At 21.1% G+C, this 14973-nt stretch overlaps 1 protein-coding gene across 3 annotated transcripts in view; it reads right to left on the bottom strand.

Moving 5' to 3' along the window:
• Positions 1–14973, bottom strand: part of LOC117171452 (OTU domain-containing protein 5-A) — a 58930-nt gene that overhangs the window by 27392 nt on the left and 16565 nt on the right. For all 3 annotated transcript variants that reach the window (XM_033358788.1, XM_033358787.1, XM_033358789.1), the window contains exons 4-6: positions 11493–11620; positions 3297–3430; positions 3048–3203 (exon numbers count right to left, since the gene is read on the bottom strand). In XM_033358788.1, coding sequence (XP_033214679.1) covers positions 3048–3203; positions 3297–3430; positions 11493–11620 — 418 coding nt within the window. The remainder of the gene's footprint in view (positions 1–3047; positions 3204–3296; positions 3431–11492; positions 11621–14973) is intronic.

The following is a 14973-nucleotide window of genomic DNA, read 5'->3' on the forward strand; positions in this document are numbered from 1 at the left end:
TTTCATTTACCAAAAAAGTTCTATGGTTCACAAAAAAATTTTGTTCAATGGAAAAAAGAGGTTGGTAATGTAGGAATCCCACTGTGTCGCATGCCCTTAACTCAAAAATTTGAATTTTCAACAAAATATTTACTTGTTTACCAAAATAATAGAATTTTTAAACCAAAAACAAACAAATTTTCATCTAAACAATTGCATTTTTAATTAAAAACTATCAATTTTCCACCAAAAATGGAATATGTCAATTTACCATTTTTATGTAACTTAAATTATTTTCTTAAAAATTCCTTTACACATATTAATAAACATTTAACGATTTGATTGAAAAGTCATATTTTTTTAATCAAAAATTTAACTCTTTTGTCAATTTTTTGATAAAAAAATTATGACTTTTCAATGAAATCGTTAAATGTTTATTAAAATATGTAAATGAATTTTTAGGAAAATAATTTAATTTTCAACTAAAATGATAAATCTTCAACACAAAAATCAATTTTTAACAAAGTTCAACTTTCAAAAAAATAGTTAAATTTCCAATCAGAATAGATTAATTCTGAACGTAAAAAGTAATGGTTTATATTAGAAAAACAATATTATAATTTTAAATCAAAAACATTTGAATTGTTTACCCAAAAATATTAATTTCTAACAAAATATTTTCATTTTTGACCAAAATAATAGAATTTATAAACCAAAAACAAACGAATTTTTGTCTAAACAATTGAATTTTCAACTAAGAACTATAATTTTTCAACCAATAATAGAATAGTTAAATTATCAGTTAACAAAAAGTAAAAAAAAAAGTATTTTCAATCAAATAGTTACATTTTTGACAAAAAATTGACAAAAGAGTTAAATTTTTGATAAAAAAATATGACTTTACAATAAAATCGTTAAATTTTTATAAAAATATGTAAATGAATTTTTAGGAAAATAATTTAATTTTTATAAAAATGGTTTAATTTCAACCAAATAGTTGAATTTACGATAAAAAAAATAATTCTGAACGTAAAATGTAATACATAATATTAAAATTTTTTTTGTAATTTTAAATAAAAAACAGTTTAATTCTTTACACAAATAATAGAATTATTAAACCAAAAATAAAAGAATTTTCGTCTAAACAACTGAATTTTTAATTAAGAACTAGCAATTTTCCAAATTTTCCACCAATAATGGAATAGTTAAATTATCAGTTAAAAAAATGCAAAAAAAAATATTTTCAACAAAATAGTTACATTTTTGACAAAAAATTGACAAAATAGTTAAATTTTTGACGAAAAAATATGACTTTTTAATAAGATCGTTAAATGTTTATAAAAATATGTAAATGAATTTTTAAGAAAATAATTTAACTTTCAACAAATAGTTCCGTTTTTTACCAAAAGAATACAATTTTTTAAACAAAATAATAGAATTGTCATTCCAAAAATGCGAATTTTCAACCAATGCCAAACAATTTTCAGTTAAAAAAAATTAATTTTTAACAAATAAAAACAAGTTTCAACAAAATAGTTAAATCTTCAATAGTTGAGTTTCCAATTATTATAATAACAATTTATTCACAACATACACGAGAAAAGGGGGAAGTTTCTTGAAACGAGGGAGAAAAAAAAGAGAAATTCTTTTTTAAAAAAATTAAATAGGAAATCGAAAAAAAATTCCTGTTCATTTCCCGGTTTGCAAACATTTTTCATGGCCAATGAAATTACAAAATTCGAACTCTATAGCTAAAAATTTCTAAATTTGAAGCATTAAAAACTGAGCCTCAAATAATTTTAAACAATTTTAAGCCAGAAATATTAAAAATTGAACGATTCAATTTTTCTCATAAACTGAACACTTCTTAAATTAAAACTAAAATTATATTCATTTTCAATAGTTTAAAATTCCTTGAAAAGTTTCAAAATTTTATTTTAAAATCTGAAAACATGTTGTTTTACATTTTTTCAAATTTTAAATTATTTTTGAATTTTTTTGAGAACTAAAGCATCTTTTAAAATTATTCGAGTTCTTCCTAAATTTTTTTCTTAAATCCTACAAAATAAAAAATATTTCCTTAAAAACTTCGATATTTATTTGTGACAATTTTGGAAATCTTTTTAAGTCTTTTTAAACATTCTCTGAAAATTCGATTTTCAAAATAAAGTAATTTCAATTTTCCTAGGAAACTTGAGAAAATGTTTTTTTTTTAATTCTTTTTGAAGCCTTTCCAAATTCTTAAAAAGCTTCTAAATTTGTTTGTTAATCTACAAAAAACTATGCATTTTTTTAAATTTAACCGTGGACTATTTGTACCGAAAGTTTGGTTCAAATTTTTAATTAATTTTCAATATTTTCAGACCTTCTAAGTATCTCTTCCACTTCCCCAATTTTTTTCTAGGAATAATAGGTGTTCAATATTTATTATACGCAAAAATTCAACAATTTAACTTGCAGACAACAAATTTTTAAATAGAAAAATAAAAATTGTAACATTTGAAATTTAGTTTTTTTGTTTAGTTTATAATATTTAATTACAAAACTTCAAACTTTGGACTAAATCTCTATATTAAATTTAATAAAAACCTCTAATTATCAATATATTATTTTAAAGTTATTTTTAAATTGAAAATAGTTTATAAACTTTTAATTGGGCGATTACATTTGTTTAACTACCACGACTTTCCCATTAAAACAATTTAATTTTTAACATAAAAACTTAAAATTCAAAAAAAGTGCATTCTTAAATTTAATACAATTTTTATAAACAAATTAAATTTTTTTTAAAATAAATGATTTAAAAATCTAAAATTTTAAACAGATTTCGAATCGTCTTTAAATATAAATTATGATTCAATTCTTAATCCTTAATGTACAGTTTTGCTTTAAAAAAATCATTATAATTAATATTCTTCTTTGATAAACTAAAAAGATTTTTTATCCAAAATTGTAGATTTCAAACTCTTCTAATTTTTAATTTTTCAAGTCTTTAAGAACTGCATTTAAAAAATTCTTTAAATGAAAAAAAGAACGCTTAGAAATTAAAATCTAAAAGGGATACTTACGATATAATCCATACAGTGTTTCCTAACAACTCCGTGCATTTCCTGATCCCCATAAACTTGATCGGCTACGGCCCGAAACAAACAAGCCCCATCCTCTCCCATTTTCTTAACAATGAAACCGACTTTTCGCATTCGTTTTTCGAACCACCGGTCTCGCTATAATAACAAAAATAACCCTTACATGAAAAATCAATGATAATTTTTTATATTTTTTGAAGTAAAGCAATATTGAAAAAAAGAAGAAATTACCTCTTGCCACTCGGCAGCTGTAAGATTATTGCCAGTTCGTCCAGTGTATTCGTCACCGCTATTGTAACCATTTGAAAGTTCTGGTTCGGCATTTCCAGCTATTCGATTATTGCCAATCACAGAACCATCTCCTCCTTTTTTTTATAAAAAAAGTTGTTTTTTTTTTAATTTTCCCGGTAAAATTGAAATTGACATTCATATTTTCCGCAAAATCCAAATTTTTTTTTTATAATTCACGAAATTCATTCTAATCATCCTTTAACACAACATAGCCAAAAATTGCAACCTAAATCAATTTTGAATACTCAAATTTTCCCTTAAAAAATTTCAATTTTTATTTAAAAAATTGAATAAGTAAAAATTCAAGTAAAAAAATTAATTTTCAATTTAAAAAAATGGATTTTTAAAAAATAGTTCAACTTTTGACCAAACTAATTAATTTTCAAGTAAAATTATTAATCTTCAACTGGAATAGTTAAATTGTAAAACAAAAAGATGAATTTTCAAAATGAAAGATTTTTTCTACCGAAAAATACAATTATTAAAAAAAAATACATAAATCTTTAATGAAATAGTTGAATTTTTAATTAAGAAAAATAATAATTTTCAACCGGAAATGGAATAGCAACAATTTTTTTGTTAAAAAAAATTAATTTTAAACCAAACAGGAGAGTTTTCAAATAAGACAATTAATCTTGAAAAAGAAAGAAAAATTTTTACTCAAAAAAATAAATTGTCAACCTAAACTTAAATAATTAAATTTCAAGTAAAAAAATTAATTTTGAACCATACACAGGGTGGCCGTTTTAATCGACGAAATAAATTCCCGGTCATTTCCCGGTTTGCAAACATTTTTCACGGTCGATGAAATTTAAAAAGATGGAACACTAAAGCTAAAAAATGTTCCACTTGAGGTAATAAAAACTGAGCTGCAAATGAAAGCACTCAAAGTGGAATTGTTAAATTTTGAACTTTTAAAATTGAAATTAAAAAGTTTTCAATTAAAAACATGTTGTAATTAAGTGCTCAATAATTTACGCCTATAAAATTAAAAGTACTAACATTTTTCAATATAAAAAAATATAAATTTACGTTATCATTTTCAATGCTCTAAATAAAAAAATAAACATCAAATATTAAAAAATTGAAAAATTTTTAACTGAACACTTCTTAAATTAGAAAGTCAATTATTTTATTTTTAAATAGTTTAAACATCATTGGAAAGCTTCAAAATTTTAAGAAATCTGGAAGTTGTTTTAAATTTAAAATTATTTTGGAAACTTTTTCAGAACTTCTAAATATCTGTCAAAATGAATTGAATTTTTTCAACAATTTTCAGAAAATCCTGCAAATTTTAAAACATTTCTTTACAATTTGGATGTATAAATAAGAATTAAACATTTTATTATTTCTAGGCGAAATTTGAGTAATTTTAAGAGATAAGTGGAAGTTTTGAAAAGATTCAAACTTAATGTAAAACTAGAAATGATAGTCTAATATAAAACAAAATGTCGATTTTCGCAAATTTTAAACAAAAAAATTAGATTCGTTTCAAAAATTGTAAAAGCTACAAAAGAATAAAAACATTTTCTTAAGATTCCTAAGAAAATTAAAAATAACTTCCGTTTTGAATAATTATTTTAAGAGAATATTTAAAAACTTTTTCAAACATTTAAACAAAATTGTCAAAAAAAATTCTAGAAGATTTTAAGAAAACTTTCTAAAATATGCATGATAATTTTTAATCCTTTCAAAACTACTAAATAACTCTTAAAATTACTCAAATTTGTTCTACAAATGTTTATTTGTAAATTAAAGATCAAAAATTCTAAATTTCACTTAAAAATTATGTATTTTTCAAATACAACAATTAAAATTGTAAAGTTGAAAGTTTAAAGGCTCTTCGAAATTTTAACCATTCAAGGCTTTCTATTGAAAAAAACTCAGTTAAATATTATTTACTTTTAAATATTTGGTTTCAATTTACTTGTCTTAAATAAAAATTCAAATATTGCTAAATATTGAATAATTAATCTTGTTTTTAATTAAAAATTTCAACTTGAGTGGATTAAAAATTGAATATTTTAGACGGAAGCAATATTTTAAATTGAATAAAATCCTTTAAATAAGAATATATTATTATGAAGTTATTTTTAAGTTGATAATAGTTTATAAACTTTTAGTCACACGTTCACATTTGTTTAATGACCAAGACTTTCAAATTGAAACCTTTTAAGTTTTAACGTTATAATCTGAAAATTCTTCAATTTTGAACTGATATAAAATCGTTTTGTCAAATCGTTTTTGTTTACTTTTTTACTTAAAGTACAGATAAATTTAAAAGAATTTATTTATTTATTAAATAAAAATGTTTTTTCTCAAAAATTTTCAACATCAAAGGCTTTTATTTTTTATCTGTTCAAGTCTTTAAGAAAGTATTTCAAAATTCTTAAAATAAAAAATGTAAGCTTAAAAATAAAAATTTTAAATGGAAAATTTTTAAAGTAAAAAATTTTTAATAACGCATTGTAAACTAAATAATAGCATAATTAAAAAGCATAACAATTCCAATCATTATTTAAAAACGGTTGAAATTGAACGCGGACAAATTTTTCTTCTACAACAAAAATTAACTTTAACAACAACAAAACTAACTTTCAAAAAAATAATTACATTTTCAAACAAACTGATGAATTTTTAAATAAAATCGTAAATATTTAACTAGAATAGTTCAATTTTAGACGAGAAAGATTAATTTTTATCTGGCCTGATCAATCTTTAACTAGGATACTTGAATTTTTGACCAAAAAAATTAATTTTTAACCAAGATGATTCATTTCTACAAAAAAAAACAAACAAAAAAAGAATTTTTAACTGAAAAAAAATATTTTTCTAACCAAAAAGACTAGAAGAAAAAATAAATTTTCAATCAAACAGCTCATTTTTTCAACCAAAGAATGCAATTTTTAAATAAAACGAATCGTAAAAAAAATCAATCTTTAACAAGAAAACTGATGACTTCTTAGCTAAAATGATGAATCTTTAACTAGAATAGTTGAATTGTATTCTAAAAAGATTTATATATAACTAGAAAAATGTATGTTCTTCAAAAAAGACGAATTTTTCAAAAAGTACAAAAATTTTCAAACAAATAGTTTAATTTTTAAATGAAAAATATAAATTTGCAACCAAATAGTTGAATTTTTACCAAAAAATATCAATTCATTTTCAACAAAGTAACATTTTTTTCAGGAAAATGATAATTATTTAAAAGGAATGCTTGAACTTGTAACGAAAAAGATGAATTTTTAAACAATAAGATTAATTTCCAAAGCAACAGGTGAATTTTTTACCAAAAAATACGATTTTTCAACAAAATACCCGAATATTCGACCAAAGAAATTAGTTTTTTCCAAAACTGAAGGAATTTTCCGTACAAAAAACGAATTTTCAATCAAATTAAATAGATTAAAAAAAAAAGACAAATTTCCAATCCAACAGTTTTTATTTTAAACAAAATAAATCAATTTTCAAACCAAAAAGCCGAATTTTTTAAACTAAAAACGTTAAATGTGCAATGAAAAAAAAAGAATTTTAAACTGAAAAAATGGATTTTTAACCAAGTAGTTGAATTCTTAACCGAAAAGATAACTTTTCTACTAAAAGAATGAAATTCTCAACCAAAAAATGAATCTTTAACTGAAAAAATTAATATTAAAAAAATCAATTTTTATCCAATAAACAATAAAACATCCAAACAATAAACATGAATTTTAAAATAAAAAAGATAAATTTTCAGTTAGAAAAATAATTAAAAAAAAAGATTATTCAACCAAAGAAATGAGTTTTTCCTCAAATTTAATTTTCAGTCAAAATAATGAATTTTTAATGAAATTAAATCAATTTACAATAAAATAGTGAAATTTCCACGACAAAAAAAAAATTATTAACCAAATAGTTTCATTCTTAACTCAAAAGATAAACTTTCTACAAGAAAAAATATATCATTTTTCAACAAAAGGCCGAATTTTCAACTAAAGAAATTAGTTTTTTCCAAAATTATACTTTAATTTTATGCAGAAAAAAGGAATTTTCAAGAAAAAAAAAAGGAATTTTCAATTCAATTAAATAAATTTACAACAAAATAGTTAAATTTTCAACTAAAGAAATTAATTTTTAACTAAATAATTTAATTTGTAACTCAAAAGATAAACTTCCTACCAAAAAAAGACATTTTTTCAACAAAATAAATAAATTTTCAACCAAAAATAGAATGCATAAATTATCAGTTAGGAACATAATTTTTCAACCAAAAAAATAGAAGAATATTCAACCAAAGAAATGAGTTTCCCCCAAACTTGAAGTTATTTTTTCAGTAAAAAGAATAAATTTTCAATCAAATCAACTAAATATTAAAAAAAAAAAAAAGAATTTCCCACCAAAAGTACGACTTTTTAAAGAAAATTGGTGAATTTTTAAAAGTAACATTCGTATTCGCCGCAAAACCCCCAAAAAACCTTTAACACAACAGAGCAAAAAATTGCAAGCTAAATCAATTTTGAAATAAAATTAATGAATCTTAAACTGGAATAGTTGAATTTTCAACTAAAATTATAAATATTTAAAATGAATACTTAAATTTGCAACCAAAAAGATGAATTTTTAAACAATAAGTTTAATTTTCAAACCAACAGTTGAATGTTGCACTGAACAAAAACTTTAACAGAAAATGGGATAGTTACGTAATTTTTGATAACTCGCAAAAACTTTCTCTTGAAGTTTATCTTTTTAGTTATAAATTTCATTATTTGGTTGAAAAATAAGAAAATTTATAAAAAAAGACATGTTTTTAGGTTGAAAATTTTTTTTTTGTCAAAAATTCGACTCCTTTCGTAGAACATTAACTTATTGTTTAAAATTCATATTTTTGTGTTAAAAAATGAAATTTTCATTTTTCTTGGCCCAAAATGCAACGGTTTGGTTAAAAAATTAACAATCTTGTTAAAAATTCATCCTTTTTGGTTAAAAAGTCGTCTTTTTAGATTAATAAATTCAATATTTTTTTCTTAGTAACTTATTTCTTATTTAAAAATTCATATTTTATTCCTGAAAAATCAATTTAATTTTTTTAAACAGAAAATTCAACTATTTTTCGAAAATATCTTTCCAATTTGAGAATTCATTATTTTTAGTAGAAGTTTTTTTTAATGAACTCTTTTTTTTAAAAGATTTATATTTTTAGTAGAAAATTCGTCTCTTTGGTTGAAAGTTTAACAATTTTGTTAAAAATTAACATTTTTTGATTGAAAATTCAACTGCTTGAGTAAAAATTGTACTACATTGTTAAATTTTTTTTACTCAAGGTTTGTGGATTTGGTTGAAAATTTAATTGCGTAGTATACAAAATTTTATATTTTTTTAATTAATTTTTAAACTAAAAATTTATCTTTTCCATTTTTTAAAGATGGATCTTTTTTAGTTGAAAATTCCCCTTTTTTGGTAAACATGCGTCAGTATCGTGGAAATTAAATTTTTTACTGAACAGTCATATTTTTTGTTTGAAAATTAAATCTTTGTAGACAATTCGCGTTTTAGTTTGAAGGTTCAATAATTCAGATAAAATTTAATTTCTTTCTTGAGTCAAAAATCATTATTTGTTAAAATAATTCGCCTTTTTGTTTTAGAAATTATTTTCTTTGCTTGTAAAAAATAAATTATTAGCTTGAAAATTAAAAGTTTGTATCTGAAATACTGTTTTCCAACAAAAATTAGTTTGGACTAGAAATAATATATTATTAACCAAAACTGATTTAATTATGTTTTAAGTTAAAAAAGAAAATGTTCAACCAAAAAAGAAGTACCTTCAACCAAAAAAGATAATTCTTTCAGCCAAAAAATTGCCTAATTAAATTTTGATTCCAAAAATAAATGTTCCGCCAAAAAAGAAACAAATTTCCAACAAAACAGTTACATTTTTCGCAAAAAAATCCTTTTTATCAAAAGAAAAAACAAGTTTTTAATTAAATAGTTATTTTTCAACCAAAGAAATGAATTTCTAATAAAAATAAAATGATTAATTTAAAAGAGTTCAAATTTCAACAAAAATTATCAACATTTAACTGGAATACTTAAATTTTTAAGCGAAATGAAGAATTTTTAAACAAGGAGTTTAAATTTAAAAAAAGGATTTTCTATAAAAAAAAAAATTTTTAAACAATATTCCCAGAATTTTAATACGAACAAAAGTAAATTCCCGTTTTTTGAATTAAAATATTTCTTCCAGTTTTTAGAGATTCAATTAATGTTTAATTCAGGAAGCTTTCACAAATAACATTACAAAATATTCTGAAATATATAAGCATCATCCAATAATTAAATAATTAAATTATACTAAAAGCACAATTAATAATTTCTTGAATTTTTCTCTAAAATCCATGAATTTATCTAAAAAATAGTTCCAACAAATTTTTATTTTATCGTCTTTTATACTTCAAATTCTGTGCATATTTATATAAAATTAATGTGGGCACTATATTAAATTAAATTAAAATAATTTCAAATTCCTAACATTTAAAGTGAAAATAGTGCATTTTCAATAAGATAGATGAATATTAAACCAAAACGGTCGAATTTTTAACATAAAAAGATCAATTTTCAGTGACATTGAATTTTCATCTAAAAAGGATCAGTTTTCCGCAAAAAATAGACTAGTTCATTTCCAGTCGAAAAAATTCATTTTCTACAAAAAAATCTAACCATAGTGATAAATTAAAACTAAAATGATAAATTTTGAATCACAAAATTATTTTTAACAAAATGTTTGATCCTTGAACCAAGTAGTTTAATTTGCAATTAATAAAAAATTAATTTTTAACTAAGAAGATTAATTTACTTCAAAAAGTTTAATTTTGATAAAAATACATGAATTTTCTACCATATAGTTCAATTTTTATTAAAACAAGGTAGTTTTTAAACAAAAAAAAGGAAAAGTTACATTTTTAGTTGAAAAAATTATTTCTGAACCCCACAAAAAAATGAACTTTTATAAATATATTTTAAGTTTGAATCAAACAGATGAATTTTCAATCTGAAATGATGAAGCTTCAAGAAAAAAATGAATTTTCCATTAAAATTATGAAAATTTAAATAAAGAAATTAAATTTTTATAAAAATAGTTGAACTTTCAACTAGAAAGCGTAATGTTCAATCAAAATGATTAATTTTTACCTAAAGAGAGGAATTTTCAACTAAAAAATATAAATTACCGCCCAAAAATTGAAGTTAAATTTTTAGTGGAAAAAAATCAGTTTTTCACCAAAATTTGAAAGGAACTGATAAATTTTCGACAAAAAGATACATCTTCAACTGGAATTAATTAATTTTAAACTAAAAAGGTTAATGTTTATAAAAAATTAATTAACTTGTAACCAAGTAGTTTAATTTTCAACGAAAAAGATAAATTTTCAACTAAAATTGTGAATATTTAATAATTCAATAAAATACATCAACTTTTAACGAATCAATTTTCAAACAAGAATCTTAATTTCTAATTAGACGACTTTTCTACTAAAAGATAAATGTTTTTTATTAAAAAAGGATGAATTTTTTATACAAAAAGACAAATGTTCAACAAATCAGTTGAATTTTCAAGAAAATAATTGAATTCTTAATAAAACAGTAGAATTGGTAACCATAAAAATATTACTTTTCTACCAAAATATGAATTTCGAACACAATAACTGACCTTATAACCAAATGGTGGAATTTAAAAATTAATGAGATAAGACCTCAACCAAAATCAGTTGCATTTTTAACCAAATATTTGAATTTCCATGCTAGAAAAGACGAATATTTTAAAAGAAATTGAAATTTCTCACAAAAAGTTAATTTTTAAACACGAAGAATGATTTTCTCCAACCGAACGGATGAATTTTCTAGCGAGAACTCCAAAATTTTATCAAAATAAAGCTTTAATTGTAAATTATTCTACTTTTAATGTTCTTAATTCAAATTATGCAATTTTTTCTAGCGTTCAATTTCCATTTTAAAAGTTTCATTGTTATTAAAATTGAAATTAAGTTTCACGAACTTCAAGAACAATAAAAAAAATGTTGATTTTCCAATTTTTTCTTCAAAAAATTGAAAAAAAAGTCGAAAGTTTTTAATTACTGATTATTTATATTTTTATTTAATTACCCTGCAAACCACTGCTCGATGCGGTAGGTGGCGTTGCCTGCCTTTCTCGCTCTCTCTCCCTTTCTCTCTCACGCCCTCTGTCTCTTTCCCTCTCGCGTTTGTTTCTCGAACTTCGACTAATACAAGCACTGAAAATAAAAAAACAATTCAAAAACACTGCTATGTCTGATAAAAAAAATCGGATTTTTTTATAAAAAATAGTTTGAAACTTAAGAAAAATAATTATTTTAACAATATTTTGTATAATTTAATTTTTTCTTTTTATAGTTTTTTTTTTTACCAATTAATAAAAAATGATTGAATTTTAATAAACCATGGCTTATTTTTTCGGGGAAAACATTCTCAACAACTCTGAAGTTTCCAATTTTGAAAATAAGTTAATCTTCAAATAAGTTATTTATTAATAAAATGTCTTCATCAAAAAGAAAGTTTGTTAATTATTTCAGCAATACAAATTTACTTCAAAAATTGGAAATTGGAATGTTAGTAAATCTTTTCTTTAAAAAAAAATATATATTTGAAATTTAAATCATAGAAGAACTATTTTTCATATTTTTAAACTAAAATTATAAATATTTAACAATTTTTAAACGAAAACTTAACAGTTAGGTTTTCAGTAAAAAGAAAAGGAATTTTGAATCATATAAAACAATATTTTAGAAAACACTTAAATTTTTAACGAAGCAGATGAATTTTCTAAAAAAAAAAATTTTTAACCAAATATCTGCATTTTTAATTGAAAAAGATAAATTTTCAACCAAAAGTAGAATAGGTAAATTTTCTGTTGGAAAATAAAATTTTAACAAAAAAAAAGAAGAAGATTCAACCAAAGGAATCAATTTTTAACCAAAAATTAAACTGTTACATTTTCAGTAGAAAAATGAATTTTTAAACAAACAAAATAATTTTTTCAACGAAATGGTTTAATTTTCAACCAAACAGATAAGTTTTTATAAAAGAGGATTGAATTTCCATAAAAAAGATCAATTTTTGATAAAAAATGAAATAGTTCAATTTTCAGTTAAAGATATTAATTTTCAATAAAAAATGTAACGAATTTTTTAACTAAATAGATAAATTTTCAACCAAAGAAATGAATCTTCAACAAAATAATTTTTAACAAAGTAGTTTAAATTTCAACTAAGTAGTTGAGTTTTGATAAAAAAGAAAGAATTTTCAACAAAATATGTCAATTTTTAACCAATTAAATGTATTTTTAACCAAAAAAATGATGTTTAAACTAATGCGATTAATTTTCTACCGAAAAAGAAGAATTTGCAATAAAATTTAAATAGTTCAACTTTTAACTGAACAGACGAATTTTCAACAAACACGGTTTAGTTTAATTTTCATTGAAAAAAATAGCTCTCAAGAAAATATGTTCATTTTAAGAAAAAGGGTTTTCAACTAAAATGATGAATCATCGAATTAAACAAAATAATTCCAAGGCAGATTTTTTCTGCTAAAAAGACAATTTTTAACAATATACTTGAATTTTTAACTGAAAAGAATCAATTTTCAGTTAGAAAAAATTATTTAAAAAAAACGAAAGTTAAGTCAAAGAAATGAGTTTTTTCCAAATTGGAATTTTCGACCCAAAAAATGAATTCTCAAACCATTTTCCAACAAAATACATGAAATTTCAACTAAGATAAATGTTTAGTTAGGAAACTAACTAAACATTTATACATTTAACTAAAATTAACTTTCTACCAATAAAGACAAGTTTTCAACCAAAATCATGAAATTTCGACTAAGAAAGATAAATTTTCAACCAAGAATAAAATAGGTGAATTTTCATTTAGGAAAATTATTTTTTAACTTAAAAACGAATATTCAACCAAAGAAATTACTTTCTTCCAAAATTGAAGGTAAATTTACAGTAAAAAAATTAATTTTCAATAAAATAAAATAAGAGACCAATTTTCAACCAAACAGTTGTTATTTTAACAAAAACAGATGAATATTCAACCAAATAAAGCCAAATTCTTTTACAAAAAAGTGAAATGTAAAAAAAAAATTTTTAAACTGAAAAGATGAATTTTTAAACAACTAGGTGAATTCCCAATCCAAAAGATGATTTTTCTACTAGAAGAATGAAATTTTCAACCAAAAAATGAATTTTTAACTGAAGAAATGAATAGTAAAAAAAAAGACCATTTTTATCCAAATTGTTGAATTTTTAACCCAAAAAATTATTTTTTACCAAGAAAGACAAAGATTTAACAATTTGCATTAATTTTCAACTAAAAAAGATAAATTTAAGTTAGAAAAATCATTTTAAAAAAGATTATTCAACACAAGAAATGAGTTTTTTTCTCGAATTGAATTTAAATTTTCAGTAACAAGAATGAATTTTCAATTAAATTAAATAAATTTACAATGAAATAGTTAAATTTTCAAAAATAAAACATAAGTTTTAACCAAACAGTTGAATTTTTAAATCAAAAGATAAACTTTCAAGAAAAAAAACATAATTTTTCAACAAAAAATGAATTTTAAACTGAAAAGATGAATTTTTAACCATGTAGTTGAATTCTCAAACAAAAAAATGATTTTTATAATAAAACAATTAAATTTTCAACCAAAAAATGAATCTTCAACTGAAAAAATGAATATTAACAAAAAAATATTTAATTTTTAACCCAGAAGATTATTTGTCTAAGAAAAAAAGACAAAGTTTTAGCAATGTACATGAAATTTTAATTAAAAAAGATCAATTTCCAGTTAGAAAAATAATAATAACAAAAAGATTCTTTAACCAAATAAATGAGTTTTTTCCAAAATTATAACCAAAAAATACAAATTTTTAACAATTTATATTAAATTTCAACGAAAAAAGACAACCTTTCAGTTAGAAAAATAAGGTTCATAAAATATATTCAACCAAAGAAATGAGTTATTTCCAAAATTAAATTTTCCGTAAAAAGAATGAATTTTCAATAAAATTAATTAAATTTAAAATGAAATAGGTGAATTTTCACTAACAAAAAATTAATTTTTAATCAAATAGTTGCCATTTAATTTTTTAACAAAATCCATAAATTTTAAATTAGAAAAGATACATTTTCAAGCAAAAATAAAACAGGCAAATTCTCAGTTAGGAAAATAATTATATAACAAACAAAAAAATATTCAACCAAAGAAATGAGTCGTTTTCCAAATTTGATGTTAAATTTTCAGTAAAAAAATGAATTTTCAAACAAATCAAATGAATTTTTATAACACAAATTTTCAAACGAACAGTTGCTATTTTAACAAAACAAAAAATTATGCAATTTATAACCAAAACATGAATCTTTAACTGAAAAAATGAATATTCAAAGGAAAAAAATCAATTTTTATCCAAATTATTGAATTTTTATTCCAAAAAAGACAAAGTTTGAACAATTGACATAAATTCTCAACTAAAAAAATATAAATTTTAGTTTAAAAAATTATTTTAAAAAAATTCAACAAAAGAAATGAGTTTTTTTTTAAA

This window comes from Belonocnema kinseyi, chromosome 4 (genome assembly GCF_010883055.1).
Source record: "Belonocnema kinseyi isolate 2016_QV_RU_SX_M_011 chromosome 4, B_treatae_v1, whole genome shotgun sequence".
In the NCBI taxonomy this organism is placed as follows: domain Eukaryota; kingdom Metazoa; phylum Arthropoda; class Insecta; order Hymenoptera; family Cynipidae; genus Belonocnema; species Belonocnema kinseyi.